General features: G+C 38.4%; 1 protein-coding gene across 2 annotated transcripts in view; it reads right to left on the bottom strand.

The window, feature by feature from the left end:
* The window catches only part of arhgef7a (Rho guanine nucleotide exchange factor (GEF) 7a), a 35,617-nt gene extending 18,739 nt beyond the window's left edge, over nucleotides 1-16,878 (bottom strand). Inside the window, exons 1-8 of one of the 2 annotated variants that reach the window (XM_016673092.1) lie at nucleotides 16,322-16,878; nucleotides 11,018-11,101; nucleotides 4,001-4,085; nucleotides 3,696-3,829; nucleotides 3,302-3,503; nucleotides 529-617; nucleotides 317-411; nucleotides 130-225 (exon numbers count right to left, since the gene is read on the bottom strand). In XM_016673092.1, coding sequence (XP_016528578.1) covers nucleotides 130-225; nucleotides 317-411; nucleotides 529-617; nucleotides 3,302-3,503; nucleotides 3,696-3,829; nucleotides 4,001-4,085; nucleotides 11,018-11,101; nucleotides 16,322-16,486 — 950 coding nt within the window. In that variant the 5' untranslated portion in view covers nucleotides 16,487-16,878. The remainder of the gene's footprint in view (nucleotides 1-129; nucleotides 226-316; nucleotides 412-528; nucleotides 618-3,301; nucleotides 3,504-3,695; nucleotides 3,830-4,000; nucleotides 4,086-11,017; nucleotides 11,102-16,321) is intronic. The other variant, XM_016673093.1, reaches the window with a different exon arrangement.

The raw sequence follows: 16,878 nt of genomic DNA, 5'->3' as shown, positions 1-16,878 counted from the left end.
TAGGATATTCTATAGTCTACAGTTTAATCTAGTGTTCATGCAACACATGAATTACAACACTAGACGTCACTCTGTTTATTATTTCAACGCAACTTGAAGTGTTCAGCGCTGTGAGGGGGAGGGACTGACTTTGTAGACTCCTCCAGTGACTGGACCAGCATCTGCTGGAAGGTGCTGATCTCCTCCAGGTTCCCCAGAATCAGAGCTACGTCGGAGCTGCTCAGCCTGAGAGGAGGAGAGGAGGACATCACGCAACCCACGTCAAACAACGTCGAGATGGCATTGCACAGATTCACCGAAATTAATCAAGTCGTACTTGTCAATGTTTTGAAGAGGTCGCAGGTAGTTTGTAAGGAGGCTTTGAAGGTCCTTAGAATACTCCGTCTCCGTCTCTAAGATGTTCTGCAACACCTGTAAAAAATTTAAAAAAAATATATAGACATCAATGAAAAGTCAGTGTCCTTAAAGCTCAACATCATGGATTTAGATAGTAAATATTTCAAAGTGAGACTAAAAAGGCATCCTTACCAGGTTGTAGTAAGTCTTGCTTATAACAGAAGTGTCGAAGCCTTTCGGTGGGCTCTTCAGGGTGCCAGACTTTGGGGACACTTGTTTATCTGTTGCCAGAAAGTAAAAGCAATTCATTATAATCACCTGAAGATGGCGGTACTGCATGAAACTGAATAATATATTCGCTGCAATATTTTCACATCTTCAAGCAGCAATCAACAGTCATTCTGTGAATGGTTTGGATCCAACGATGCAGACAAGGCGGTACTGGGTCAACAAGAATAAGTGCAAAATCTGAGGGAAAATACTAATTATTTTTCCCTTGTTCTCCCAAATAGAGGAAAGGCTTCAATAATCACAAACAGTTTTGAAAAATCTGTCATAAGTGCAGAATATTTTAGGACCATGATTTCACAAGCTTTTACACTGTGGTTTGTCTAATTCAAAAGTGGTCTTAATGTAAAAAATACATCAAATAAAAACAACTTTTTGTGAAATTAAAAAAAAAAAAAAAAATCACAAAAATATTTGATACTATTTTATATTTGGAAAATTGTATTAATTACAATTCACCCTCATTTTCCAGGTTCTCTTTCTTAATTTTTTATTTTCTAAATTCAATATTTTCAGCACCTCGAGTTTAAAATCAAACAAAGCAAAGACGCTGTTTATTTTTGGATTAGTGTTTCAGATTTTGAACCAGAGACGATCGATTAAAATACAGGAAGCATTTCAGAACAGAGTGATTCATATCCCGTTCTTGCTGTTTAAAACAAACATGTTTTTTTTTTGTTTGTTTTTTTTTTTAATAAACCAAGAAAATACAGAATTGAAAGTCATCTTTTTAAAAAAGACAATTGTGGGATCCTTCTGTGTTTAGGATCAACAATGCTTTTCATTTTATTACAAAAACATGCTTAGTTTGTCATTGAACTAAAGACATTAAAAATTCCAAACTAAATTTTTATTGCTTTTTTTTTTTAATTGAAACTATTTTTAACTTCCCAGTTTTGTCCCATTATAGAAAGTTTAGCTGCTGTAGTCCATGCATATAAAGTTTCTGTGCACTTGCAATAAGCGATCAGTGCTTATTCATTTGGAATATGACAAACTTCCTATAACCAATTAAAAGAAGCAGGACAAATAATCAACACAGTCTGCATTACAAGACAGGAATTCATAAAAGGTCCCTTTTTGTGACTCAAGTGAAATAAAAACATGTCATGATTTGAGAATCAACAATGAATCCTTTTGTCTTCGTCCCATTTTACTCTGCATCTGCTGATAGTGGTAACACATGGCTTCACACCACAGCAGCTTATGAGTAATTGATGCATCGCTGCATTACTATCAGATTGGATAACAACAACAACAACAAAGGCTGTTGTGATGTTTGTAACTCTGATAGGGACGTGACGCGGCTTATTCAGAACAACATTATTCACAAAGGCGTGAATAACAGACAGGAAACTGATTTACATCATAAAGAGACTGACAAAACTGAAGTCAATCTATTCACCCATCGTTGTTCGACTGCTTATCTGGGACCAGGTTGGTTCCAGATTGCAGCGACTTATTTGAAACTTCCTCAACAGGCGCCTGGACAAAGTTTATTCTCTTCTATTTGCACATGGATTGTTTTTTTGTTGTTTTTTTTTTCCACTCACTAAACTCGTGATCCCTTGTGAGGGTTGAATTATACGTCTTGTTCTAGTCCACATATGCTTGCTTCCTGATTTCTTCAGTTACAAGAGGACAGCTTTAACCACGAGCGTTCACACCCAACAATAAAATCCATCATAAATGAACCGATCTCTGTTTACCAAGCAAACGCGGAGCTACAGCACATAGTCCACTGCTGCTCTGCTGCATGAGCAGAACATCAAAAAAGGAAATTAAATCTAATCTGCCCTGTGTGGATTGTGTTTGGAGTACTAGCAAATGCAGATAAGCATATCTCAGACCACTTTTGAAGAAGGCCTAAATGAAAACCCTCCTCATCGCCATTTCGGTGCAATCACATGGTGCACAGGAGATGATGGAGCCAGGGGCTATAGACTCATTTGTTCTTTTCTGTTAATCATTTACCTTACACATTATAATGCACTTGTATTGTTGTTTTGTATGCAACTTTAATGATTTTATATAATGTTAGAACAGGTCTCTCTTGAAAACGACAATGCAAAATAGTAAAAACATTCAATATCTAAAGAAGCATTATCAGGAATTAATGCAAATTAAAATGTAGCTTGTTTGAACATAGTAAATGACAGAGTCAAACACATGTAAATAAATTACAATTGGCAAATTACATATGTTAGTTTGTGCGTCACATCATTATCAGAGTATTTTTAAGACTTTATTCAAAAAAGATGAAGAAGCTATAGAAAGATGTTGAGAATGTGAATTTCTAAATTTTTCAGAAGTGAACTATGATTTGGTTTCAACATGTTTGAACGAAATGTTGAACTAGTTCTGCTGGACTTTGTTCTGCAGTAGATCAGCAGCAATGTTCCAGCATTGCAATTGACTCTCCTCCTGGTCCGATGTAAAATTTGTTTCACTCCAAATTAGAAGAAACCTTCAGCAATAGATCCCCGACTGCTAAACCCCAGTTTGCATTTGAACACTGCGTGGCAAAATATGAGCGTTCTGTCAGAATATAATTAAATTAACATCATAACAGGACATCCTAATTCTATTAAGCAGCAGGATCTGCACCTTCCCCATAATTTCCAATCAGGACATAATCATTAGCCCATATCTTTATGTCTGATCTTGTAGCACCTACCAGAGCCTTTGACTTCACGCACATAGTTGCTAGGAAACCACCCAGTCTTGCCATTGAGTATCCCCTCCCACCAGCCGCCCTCCTCCTGACGGGTCACGCTGATGATGTCACCCTTGGTGAAGGTGAGCTCATCCTCGTTGGTTTGCTGGAAGTTGAAGCGAGCCTTCACCAGCAGCTGCTGTCCGCTGTTTTCCGACATGTCCTGAAGAAGTCCCAAATTAAAAATAAACACAGAGCTCGTGTGTACTTAAATCAAAAACTATGTATTATTTTACTTGTTAAAACAACTGTTTTGTTTAAACTCTGTATTAAGCTGAATATTAAACACCAATTTATGAATTTTGATTTAAAAAAAAAAAAAAAAAACACTTCTTTCGTCGTGTGCAAACCTTACCAGACTCCGAAACTGGTTCTGCAGCAGCTTGGAGGATCGACCCAGTGAAGCCTGAGAGGACAGCGACTCGAACGACTTGATGCGGTGGGCGGAAGAGTGTCGGGCGCACACTGAGTCACTCCCCACGCCGATATCTAGACAAATACGGCAGAGCATAAATAAAACAGAGCCGGTATCTGCAGTCAGCCCCCACGCACTGCTTTGCAGTTCTTTCATAAAAAACTGGCTGCTCTCTCCTCATGTGACTCGCGCGCACACACACACACTCACACACACGCACGCACGGTGCACATGTTTCAACCAACCTGCGGTGACTTTATTCAGGGCCACCAGACTGCTCAGCACCTTGGAGAAGTTCAGGCCCAGCAGAAGGTCACTGGCCTCGAACGGCTGTGGATAAGAGGACAAAACATGAACAAATTTAATTTGCCTTTGTAAAATAAGGCACCTCTGCACTGCAGCTGGAGTTTATTCATCACCTTTCACAGAAACAGAACAGAAACCATGAGTGCTCAAGCAAACCCATGCATTAATCTACAGCAGCTATAAAGAGGCACATTTAGCAGTGTTACTTTTTAACATGAATGAAAAGCATTTCCTGTATACACAAAAGGCTCATGTCATCAATCATGGCTGTATTCAAATTCATTGTGGTTTAATATGTACAGGCTCATGTCAGATATCGCAACACAAACCTCGTAATGACACATTTTTTTTAAATGGAAACTGAAAGCAAGTCAGTTTCTAAACTTAAAGTGACCTTAAAGTTTACCTTACCCTTTACTATGAACTTTAGCAAAAAAATATAAAAAACGGTTATTTTCATAACTTGTTTATAATTTACAAATAAACACTTAAAAATGTTTATTTGGAATGAAAGCAAGTTTTCATCCCATTTCTCCTCATATTTTGTCACGATACAAACTCAAACATGAATATATTTCATTATGTTTCTATGTGACACTTCAACAAAAAAAAATAGAGCATAACTATGAAGCGGAAGGAAAATTATACAAAGTTTTCATATTTCCATATCATTTCTTCTCTGCCTCCCTGAGCTCTAACTCTTATACAACTCTCAACTTTACAGAACAGCTCAATCTGAACGGATGGAGACCACTGGTGAAGAGTCTTGATACAGCTTCTAAATTGGATTTAGGTCTGGACTTCGAGTCGATCTTTCCAACACATTGAAATATATATATTTTTTTTTTTTCAGATTGTCCTGCTTGAAGGTGATGAAGTCTTTGGCTGCTTCTAGCAGGTTTTCATCCTGAATTGCCTTATTTTTAGCTTCATACAATGAATCCTATTAACTCTGACTAGCTTTCATGTCTCCCTTGAAGAAAAACATCCCCCACATCCTGATGCTGCCAGAAAAATGTGTTGTTTCCAGTGTGATGTACCGTGATAAAAAAAGGCTTGACATAAGAAAGTGGAGAAAACAAAACCATGCAAGAAACACCGCAGAGGTCAGATTTACAGTGACGAGGATCTAAGCCATAAACCAACCCAGTGTACCAACTAAATAGTCTGCTGAAAGGTGAATAACATGAAAGGGTTTCCACTGCAAACATTACCTTCCTACCACAATTGTTGAAAACAAAAGGTTCATAACAGATGTTTCTCTTTTCACTTTTTTTTTCTTTTTTTTTGCTTAGGATCATTGTTCTTCATTGCTAGCAGAACTCCGGAGAACTTGACTGCACTGAGGAGGTGATTCAGCCATTTGATCAAAGGGTGTGGCCGTTATTTATATTTCTTAAAGAGAAAGTAGAATGGGCTCAAATTGGAGCTTTATATCCAAGAGTTGCAGGACACCAGCCCTTGAGGACTGGGACTGCCCAACCCTGCTCTGTGCCATTTGTTTTATTGAAAAATAAAACTAGTTAAAATTAAAACCAGCAGGCCGTACCTCAACCAAAACCAGAAACTGGTCAGGAACAACACGCTTGATGCACTCGTATAAATAGCATAAACGACAAAAAAGACAATTATCAGGAGAATCCTGGTCCTCAGACAGAGAAAAAACATTACCAAGACAAGAACTGAAACTCACGTTTAGGTATGATATATCTAGATTAAAACATGAAAAGTGTAGCAAAAAGAAAAAAGACAGTAGTACTAAATGTGGAAATGTAACTAATATTTGCATGATATTCATCACGATTTCGTTCTGTCCTCCCAGTAAGGATGAATGGAGGTGATTGCATCTATGGTTGAGTGCATCTCTCTTCCTCTGTAACAACGTCATGTGATGAGTCGCTCTCACTTCACTGACCAAAAGAGAGTTGCGAGTCTCATTCATCTTACACTCAGACATTCTGAGGGGAATGCATCAGTGACTGTGTTTTAGTGGGAGTGTGTCGAGCATACGCAAGTGATGTATATATGTTTGTTCAAGAGCTGGATGACTTTTAGCCTTTATCTGAGTAAGAGAAGCCAAACCTAGGGATAGTGAGGCTCCCATTTTCAAGATGTTTTCAAAAAGCAGGCTCTTTTAATACAAATAAGACGGAGTATCAGTTCAAACTCCTTTTTAGAGATGCATCTAGAAATAAGATGGTGACAGAAATCACTAGATTTCCCCCCAGAAAAGCCCTGATTAGTGATTTTTTTAGCAAGAAATTTAAAAAATGCATTTATTTGGGTGGGAGGTGGGGGTGATGTCAATTTAGTGAATGCAACATATAAAACATGTCAATTTATTTCAGAGCTTTTAATTTCATAAAAACTTATAATATAATAGCAGGGAAGTGGTGTTAATGTAAGTTACCAGGTTTGAAGGCGTTTTACACATTTATGAAAAGAACAAGGAAACTAATTTCTGACTTTAAGAGAGGCTTTTAGTGAGGTTTCATGTTTTCAAAGAGTTTCAAACATTTTTGCTACAAAAAAAAACAAAACAAAAAAAAAAGAGGCCTGCTGGGCTGTTCCACAGATCAAAATCTAAAAAAAAAAAAAAAAAAAAAGTACAAAAACGTCTGAGGAAGGCTTTCAAGTTATCCAGGAAAGAAGCACGAGTGGAAAAACATATCTATATTTCTCAAAGAAAAACTCGGGTTCAAGTTGGAGCGTTACAAAATTTAAGCAAGAAGCAGTCAGCTAAATTTGTTGCAGTGGAAACACCCTCAACTTTCCCCCTTCTGTATGACCGAGCCAGCTGTTACAAATTTGGTTATGGATTTTCCCCAGAACTGAAAAGCGCAGACAATGGATTAGCAACCAAAGGATGACCACCGCTTTTTGAGAAAACAGTGGTTTCAATCGAACAATTAGAAACAAGCTGAAAATAGCAGGCCCGTTGGTAAAATAAACAGCACACTGTAGACATGAAATCAAGATAACACGATTACACAACAAGCTAGTCTCCATTTGCAAATAATCTGATGTTATTTTACAAAGAGCAAAATTGCAGGTAAGCTGTTAAGTATTTTTTTTTTTTAAGGTTTTGTGGTAGAAGTCACCTCGATTCAATAACAGCTGGACATGAAAAAGCGTGTATGCTGCCTGAAAGTGAAAACATGTTCGGCTTGGTTGAACTGTTGCACGACGATACTTTGAAACGTCTAGAAGCAACACAAACACTCTGATGTTTCCATGTTTACACTGATAACAGAGTCCCCACAACTCGAACACTGGAGACATTTTTGACCCCTTTGTTTTGTCTGATTTACAAAGCGACAGCAGCTCCTTCTCAATACGCAACAAATGATGAGTATTAAAGATTAGGGAGGTAATAAGAATGACTAAGATTACAAGCTTAGACTTGTCTCTTGCTCTCCAGCATCACAGTAAAGAGCGGCTCCTTGAGCCGAGAGGTTCAGACAACAGAGCAACACCCAACTCTGACTCAACGTGCTAATAATTAGGGAAATGTGTGCTTGACACCATGTGGTTTGCAAAGTAAGGGACAGAAAATATACAATTCTGTTCCAAGTTCACATTTATTTATACACGGTGGCTATTTTCACCCAATTTTAATACAGCGTTTTAAAAGACGAAGCCAAATTCGTGAAATAGTTTCGAGGTGCCTAAAAACAGAAGAGTCCTCAATGACCACCTGATCATATATAAATACCAGAGAAGGTGAAAATATGCTTATTTTTGTTTCAGGGAAATAAAATCAGCTAAATACCGCAAGTATCAAGTTTAAGCTTTTCATCACGCCAGAAGATTTAAAAATAAATGTGGTCGACAGAATTTCTTGTGAATAAAAGCGGAAAAAGGCTGCGTTTGTAAAGACACACGGATTTTGGTTAAACTTTACAAATAAATGGCAAAGTTTGCTTTAAGATCCAACAGAAAATTAAAGCATGACATCAGCGGCGTCCAAACTTTTAACCTATTGGCCAAAACTGTGCAGTTAAAGCTACAGCATGCAACTTTTATAAGTTAATTAAATGTAATGCTATGTTATGTTCAAACTAAACTTGTAACAATTTAATACAAGAAACTAGTTTTTTTTTGCAGAATAACTGATCTGTATTTCATATTAGATCAGAAATATAAAAGTGTCTTGCACTTATAATATTTGAGGATCAGTTGACATGTTGTTCTCATCAACAAGAACAAATTGTGAATCACCTTTTTTAAATGAAAATGCTTGTTGCAAACTATGAACTTCTTGTGCTGGTCAGTCAAATTTGTACCACTCTTAAACTGCATGAAGGGGGCCACACAAAATCATTCTGAGGGCCACAAATGGCCCTGAGGGCCACACTTTGGACACCATTGCACTATATGATTATTCCCATTTATGCACCAAAGCAGGACCCAGGAATATTTAAAATTATGTTCATTTGAGATTAAACAGCAGACTGTGAAGATACAAGGTTGATTGAGACCAAATAATTTCAGTAAAAATCTTTTTAGTGTTGATTATATTTTTTTTAGCAACTGTCAGGACCAAACACTGAAACTGCACAAAAATACACTAATGGCAAATGTCTCCAACCTTTATTTTCTCTCTCTCTCTCTCTCTACCTCTGGTTTGTTGATGTAAACACACACCATACATTAGGAAATAGTAGTTTTAATAAATTTGGTTAAAAAGAACATTTTGGGGGACGGGACGGATCTTCTTCAATATTTGAAATCCCAGTCATCTGTAAGGTCTGAAAATTTGACATATTAAAATATGATATTATAAAAAAAGAAAAACAAAAATACGAGAAATTATTCAACTTTGACTGAGGTAAGAAAAATCCCAATTTTTTAATAATAATAATTTTGTCACCACTGACATCACAGGATTTTCAATTTCCAAGGAGGACAAATGAATAATTACCAAATGGATCATAACGTATCCTGTTTAATCAGTTCTATGATAAAATGGTTCCAGCTGACATGCAATCAGCTAAAATTATAATATGAATACTTGGCTTTTATAATTTAAAATAAAGCCGACAAATTCACCAAAGCCAATGATGCAAAGACTTCCGAACCACAGATAAATTGGCTCATCTTGTTTAAGTTTCTCGATGACATTCTGAGAATTTAACTTTTGGAGACGAAGGTATCAGCGGATGGTTTTCTCAAAATAATTTGACACGAGTCAAAATGGGACACACAACTGCGCGTTTTCCCACAGGTGATGAAAGATCGGTTTGTAATGAATCAACAGGTAGATGCTTGGTTGAAGGTAACTACCCACAGGCACAGGAGAGGTCATGGGAACAATAAAGAGAAATTCTTATGGTCAAAACTACAAGAGGTTAAGAGGTCGGCATGAGCAGCTGCACAAGTGTCAGGCACAAAGACCGAACCAAGTATCCAAATTAGATGTAAAGCAGATCATTCATTTGCATGAGCAACATATACAAACGGGTAAATTAACTCCACTAACAGGAAGCTGACAGAGCTGTAAGAGCGAAGCATCATTCTATGTGTCTTTCACATATTTTAAGTAATTCCTCTTATCTGCCACCAAAGCTAACAGAGGTCAGAGCCAGCAGAGCTCCGACTGCTCATTTTGGCTCTGCAGTCGGTGAGCGGCTGACTGCCAAAACACAAATTACTGTAATCCTGCTTTACCGACCTCACTAAAAAAGGTCACACATATCTGATCAAAATCTTGCATGCAAGAACCCATTAAGTGTAGCAGACTAAGACATGACTCCAGTTTTAACAGACAATTGTGAATCCCTTTGTGCTAAAGTGATTGTGCTGGCACAAAGGACTCGCATTTAGGAGAAATTTGAAAGGATGTGCTCCATTTGCCTACGCTACACTCAACCTGAGGGAACCCTGTGCTTTTCCTTCCATCTCTACCAACAGACTTTAAGCCACATGACTGGGTCTGAAACGGTATTACGATACCCCAGTTAGTTTCATGCTTATGAGGGAAGAGATTAGATATGGAATCACATTGGCAAAAATCTGCAGATTATGTCTCAACAGTGCTCGTCAAGTCCTGGCCCTGCAGCACGCCAGGACAAACGCAGACCTTTTTACCAATAAAATAGTCACGCACACTGCCTTCGCCTCTCTTGCATCCTGTGTTGTCCAACTTTTAATTTGCATGTTTCAAAAACTCAGTGTGACAGTGCTCTGTGCTGCTCTTCTGGCTCAGTGGCCAGAGGCTCTGCAGGGAGAGAAGCAACGCTGAGGAACACTGAGCTGCATTGTCAGACTGGTTCAATGACCCATCTATGCACTGGCCAATACACAGAGATAAACAACACTCTGTCCTTAATTTGCTTTAGGCTGTGGTAGCATTCCCATTGTATTTCTATACAGAAACCCAATGCATTTCTATTAGGATCTGCAACACTTTGAAACAATTTAGCGAGTAGCTATAACTAAGTTAGAAAAATCCCAGTTATACTTAAATATATAAAGTCTTTGTTCACAGCTGTAGGGTGGAAGATGATCTACAATGGCCAGCGTGAACTGCTGGTGACAATAAAGCCAAGCACCAGCCCCTGGACAAAGCTTTGCATTAATTCAAAAGGCGTCAACATTACCCAGACGCTTCCAGAAATAAGCCGAGAAAAGTAAACAGACCTCGTTTAAATCCTGTATTCAACTAAAATGCAGTCCTGTTAGAACCGCCACTTGTACGGGAAGGTAAAAGCTCTCTCAGCCGGGCTTTAGGTGATTGTTCTCGGTAGCAAATTCACTCCTCCTCCCCCTTTTCTGTCAGGAGCTCCGAGAGTCCGCTCCACAACAACACGACACTTATATCTATCATATCCTCCCAAACATGCAAACTCGACGTTTCAGAAAGCACCTCCTTTCGGGATATGGTTGTCCAGAGGAGTGAAATGTAACCCAGTATTTTTTTATTTTTATTTTTTTTCCCCAAGAAGTGTACTCACCTCGACGCGGAACGATGTGCAGCCCTTGAGAAACTCCTTTATGTTGCTCAGACACTCGCCGTCGTTCTTCGGTTCTGGATAAATCTGGAACAAAAACAAAGGGTGACGGAAACGCTTGGTATCGATAAACTGCTCCTCCTTCACGCTGCGGACGAGTTACTGCTCGCAACGAGCTCCTTTGGGAATGTGCTCGCTTTTAAAGTCTCGCTTCTTTTTCAGCACGCATTCTACAGCTTCGGTGTGCATTGGGCCCGACGCTTCTGGAGGCTGCACACAAACCGAGCCGTGGGGAAGTAAAGGAGGCTGGAAGCACTCAGTCGAGGAAATGACGTTGCCAAATAGGGATCCCCCACCGATGATGATGATGATGATGATGATGATGATGATGGTGCAAGACGTTTACAATAACCTCCTTTACAATAACAAAATGTTTATATTTGGAAGTAGTAAAATAATTATACGGAACAATGCTTAAAAAATATTTAACATTTACACAGCTGTACTCTAAATCTTTTTTTGATTCGCTTTTATTTCCACAGTAGCCCAGACACATAAAAAAAACACACAAAAAACAAAACAAAACAATGGCTATAAGGAAGATGTGGAAATTTTAAGATGAAATGTTTTCGACTCCTTGCAGTTTGCAATTCTGCCACTAGAAGCGTGTTTCTCCTTGCAGGAACTTTTTCAGGAACTAGGTTAGTGCAATTTCGATTTTCCCTCCTTTGTACTGTAGGAACCAGGGCAAAAGCAGGCCCTGAAAATGGCCCTGCTGAGGCGGGATGACTTTTTGTAACGCACTCTGAATTAACACCGTGGAGCTTTGTGGTGGATAGATCCTAAACATTTCTCACTGAATGAATATCCTCAGCATTTTCTATCCTGGTTTATGCTCCTTTTTTTTTCATTTGTCATTGTTGTGGTTAATTTTAAATCCCAACAGGAGTTCTGTATTTTTATTTGCAAGCAGAACATTTCAACCCAGCCACTAGTGCTAAACGTTACAGTGTTTCACAAAGTTTACATTAAATTACGTTGATAATATCTGCCAACCTTTGTGGAATTTGTTTAAAGGAAGCATGAACTTTTGCTTTCAGAGGCTGTCTGGAGATAAAGAAAGGGACAAGACATTTTCATTACAGCTTTCTTTTAGATTTAGATTTTTTTTTGACATGTTAACAAGTAAAATTTGTTTTCAGTGTTTATGCTTAAAGCAATCGCAATTTCACAGAGCAGTTTTAACACTGCATTTTCTGTGCGTGAGACATGTGAATATACGCTTCTTCTCAGTAGAAATTATTTAAATTTAGTGTCAGAGCTTAACCACTGCGAAATTGAAAGTGGATTATAATCCCGATAGAAGCTCTGCCTTTTTCTTTTCTTTCTGAAACTCAGGTTCAGTGCAGTTCACTCAAAAGAAACCCTGTCTATACGTTTCCACACAGTTTGGAGTGGCAGTCTATGAATTTTAACCCATAACTGCTTCCAAACAATCCGAGATTAATGCCGGTCTAGTCTGGTTTACATAGTTTTAATCAAATTGTGGATTCAGCTCTTAACAGAGACCAGTGTCCCCAGACATGAGTGGACTCCAGCAGAAGGAGGACTTACTCAGTTTGTCAATTTCAGACATCACAACAGAAACATGCACAAAAAACTGTCTAGGTACTCTATATTAAAAGTTCGTGTACAAGAGTACAAGAGGAAAAACGGTCAGGAACCTGTTGTCAAAATTCACCTTAAATTCACCAAATCATAAATGTGGCTCCTTTAAGATTTGTGGTGAAATCCAATTTTTTCTTAAATAATCAAACCAGAGATTTAATGCATTTACACACTAGGAGAGCACGTCCACGCTCAGATGCTCTACGCTGAAGGATGAAATGTGGCCTCACTTCGCTTCATCATCTTTAAGGTGTAAAAACTGTATTAATCTCCAGGAACTTAAGAGGCTTAATGGTGAAGCAGTAAAACGTAAATGCTTTAAAAATTGTCATTGCATGTGTGCTCAGTGAAGGATTTACTTAAAAACTAGAATAATCTAAGGAGCTGTAAGTCATGGTATAATATTGCTAAAAGATTATTTTTTTTTACCATTCATTACAATTTAGCTCAAGTATCTGTACTGTTCATTGTCTTACACTTCTTATAAGTTCTGTAATTGTAACAATGGCCATCAATAAATAAGGGGATTGTATTGGCAACTGCAAATCAACTTGTTTCTTCTATTTTTTTTAGCATATTATTGATACTCCAATCTCCATAAGATGCTTTAAGTTTATCAGTAGTGTGCAGCAACGTAGTTTTATTATAACAGCATGTTGGTATAGCCTACAAACACGATAGGCTGGACAGTGAGTAAACAATATTTAGGCTGGATGATATAATAATAGCTTGAACAGATTTATAATATTAGATCATATTAAAAACGAGAGGATACCAACATTCATCACTTTTCTCAAAGACCAGTTGTTTGTTCTTAACGACGCAAGCAATCACCTAAAGATCTCATTTCAATTCTGTGAAGGATTGTGAAGCTCCAGCAAACCACAATGAAAGGCTTGCTTTTCATGTGTAATCTAACAATAGTTGTCACAAGCCTCTCCACCCATTAAGTCAGTTTGAAGGATGGGTGAAATGGAGGAAAGTTTATAATGAAGTATATCACTCAATCAGTCTGGACGTGTTACATCACAGAACTGAATAAGCCAAAGATGCACCGTCTGTGCTGACAGACTTCAAGTTGTGGGGATGTCGAAATTATTTTAAAAGTAATTCAAGTTAAAGTTTTCTTTATGCTTCTAATATGTGTTACTGTAAGTGGGCCACTGTGCTTGTGACATTCTTGACTACTATTATCTTTAATTTCTCTACCAAGAAACCCAGTTTTTCATTTCAAACAACTTATAATTACGACTTTGCAATTATGATCCAACACAGCATGATGCAGACTCGCACAAGATGTGACTCAACTTATCACAAAGCATGCACGGTACATTTAGACATCAGTTATCAGTATCAAAGTATATCAAGATTTTTAAAAGTTACAGTTTAAAAATTGCACAGGTCATATAGTTTGAAATCTTTTTTAAACAAAGGTTAGAAAAAGTGGTGGAGTAACTGGTGCTTTGTTCCAGCTGTAGAGACCCACAACATTTCCCCTACACAACCTGTTTCTGCACACTGCCAATCAGATAACAGTAAGCTACATACTAAATACTACACATTCAGCAAAATGTGCAAAAGTCCCACAGCAGATACAAATATGTAAAATTAAAAAAAATTAAAAAAAACTAAAAAAAACTGAGACAACAAAAGTGAGAAATAGAAAACAAATCAGTGTTTTATGTTTATCAGATACTAAAGAAAAAACTTTCAGGTTATTGTTGATAGATTGTTATAGGTCATATTATTTTTGCAGCATTAGGTGTAAACGTTGCTTTTCTGTTTTGAATAAAACCAATGTTTTAAACTTTTTACTTTTTTGTGTGGGGTAGCTTGAAACTATAGTACTTTTATTCAAGATCATTACCCAGTGAGAGTCTTATGCTGTCCAAGACCTTGTTAGATCCTGCAATCAATACACCATTAGAATGGGGCTGCACAGTGGAACTCTCTTTTGCCTTGTTGCCCTACAGACAGATGGTCCCAGGTTCGATTCTTGATCCAAGTGTTTCTGCATGGAGATCGCATGTTCTCCATGATGATACATGACAGTGATAACTTTTCATTTCAGTTCTGTTGATGAATATTGTGATGATGATGAATAAATTACAATTTAAAAAAAGTTGTCTTTCTTTTTCCTTGTGTCTGCTAGGTGTTTGTACTTTAGTTTCATTTGTGTTTCTGTTTGATCTTCTCTTTTTTGGTTTTCTTCTTTTTAGTTCATTTCTGTGTTTGCTTCTTGGGTTATTATTATTTGTGCATTAGAGTTAGGCTCCTTAGATTGTGTCCGTCCCTATTTATCTTTCACCTTCCTGCCTACCAGCTTTTCCCCTCCCCAGCTGTTTTCTTATCTCGTCATCTCTCCTCTGCCCGAGGACCAAGTATGACAATGTCACAATACCTTCAATCTTTGCAAGCTTTAGCCTTTCATCCAAAAAAATTTACATCCAGTGTTGACATAAAGGATTCCAAATGTCCACCCAACATGCTTAACATATACCTTGCAAGCAGAATTTTCATCCATGACATTTGAAATATAATATCTATTCACCTATTGCTTCCAAGTAGAAACTTTGCAATTGTAATTGAGCACAATGACAATATATTTTAAGTCAGTATTTTTATATATATTCGTGAGAATGGCCCTATTCACATTATATTGGCTTAGTCAAAGTCCAGACATTTGAGAAGTAAATTCAAGATTATTTATGAAGGCTTTAAAATATACGTTCACGTACTTCTTCAATCTGATCAGAATGAACTTGAACTACATAAATTTCCCTGTTTATTCTATAGATACACAAATGGTAAACACAAGAAAGCCTGTAGCTAATATTGCAGCAAAGAGTGGTTCTGCAGTAAAAGTATTTACTCAGTGGTACAGGACATATATTCCAGATTTTAATATGAAATATATGTAATAATAAATAAATAGAGCATAAATACAATACAACTTTTCTTATAATTCATTATTTTTGCACTGCATGGTGTCGAATCCCAATAATTAAGGCTGTTGCGACTCTGACAGACAAACGCTGCGCTGTTTCTTTAAATTGGGAAAAGAGCCCATCTCTGCCTGTGTGCACCTCTGCTGTCAATGGCGGCCCATTCTTACTGATGCTCTGTGTACAGATAACATCTTCTCATCCCCTCACTGATCCCCACAGGCCTACAGTATGTGCACCAACATGACATGCAAACCATGGATGGTGTCATACGGGCTGTCACAGCCGGGGTTATCAAATGATTTGCATTTTCTGCATCATAGTCGGCGGCTTTCATTGAAAACACCATAAAGCGCCTATTAGATTTAACACTTCCTGGTAATATTAATAAACGCGAAGCAGCCTTATTTATGGCAGATCAATAGGAAGCAGACGAGCGCCTTTCTGTTTTTTTACACGCTGATAGGGGCAACATATGCGCAAGCTGCTATACGGCAGACAATAACAAGAGCCGCCGTGACCTACAAAAGAAATTCTCTCATGGATCAGTGGACAAAAAGAGAGGCCAGACAACAAACCGCCGCGTCGGTGTCACGGACGTGGACAGACGCGCCGACGGATGGACAGGCCGGGCGGCTGCCTGGGTTAAACAGAGGAAGAGGAGGATGAGGAAGAGGGGAAGTGTTGCGCTTACTTTCTCCGTGGAGCCCGGGCTGAGCCGCTCCAGCAGCTTACAGAGAACCACCCCATCCTTTAGGGAGCTCTGCAGGAAGGCTTCAGGATCCGAGATGGTCTTCTTCGGCGACTCCAGCACCCCGAGCGTGATCAACCACGTAACCGTCTGTTCCGCCGAATTCATATCCAGAGACAGTAGCTACAGATCCTTCTCAACAAAGAGGCTGCAGTGGGGTGTTTGACAGCTCACCGCCCTGCTTATGCTGTCATCTGTGCGTTAGAATATCATCAACATCATCATTATTCCTTCAAAAAAAAAGAGAGAGAGAGAGAGAGAAAGATGCAGTAGGTAAGGGGGCCTAGGGGAAAAAAGGCAAAGAGAAACCCTCTATATCTCAGCTGGATGCGGATGATGACGGCTGGTTGTTGGAAATCTAGCTGGTCTTGTTCTCTCTCCTTGAATGCTCCGTTTCCAGCCCGTCTAACCTGGAAAAGCTGTCAGCTGCGGCTCGCTGTGATGCGCTGAGGCGGCGGACCGCATACATATGCGCTTGCTTCGCAGCCGCCAGCCGCTCA

The sequence above is a fragment of the Poecilia formosa genome, unplaced genomic scaffold (assembly GCF_000485575.1).
Source record: "Poecilia formosa unplaced genomic scaffold, Poecilia_formosa-5.1.2 Scaffold70, whole genome shotgun sequence".
Lineage (NCBI taxonomy): Eukaryota > Metazoa > Chordata > Actinopteri > Cyprinodontiformes > Poeciliidae > Poecilia > Poecilia formosa.
This window is presented reverse-complemented; position numbering and strand designations above follow the sequence as displayed.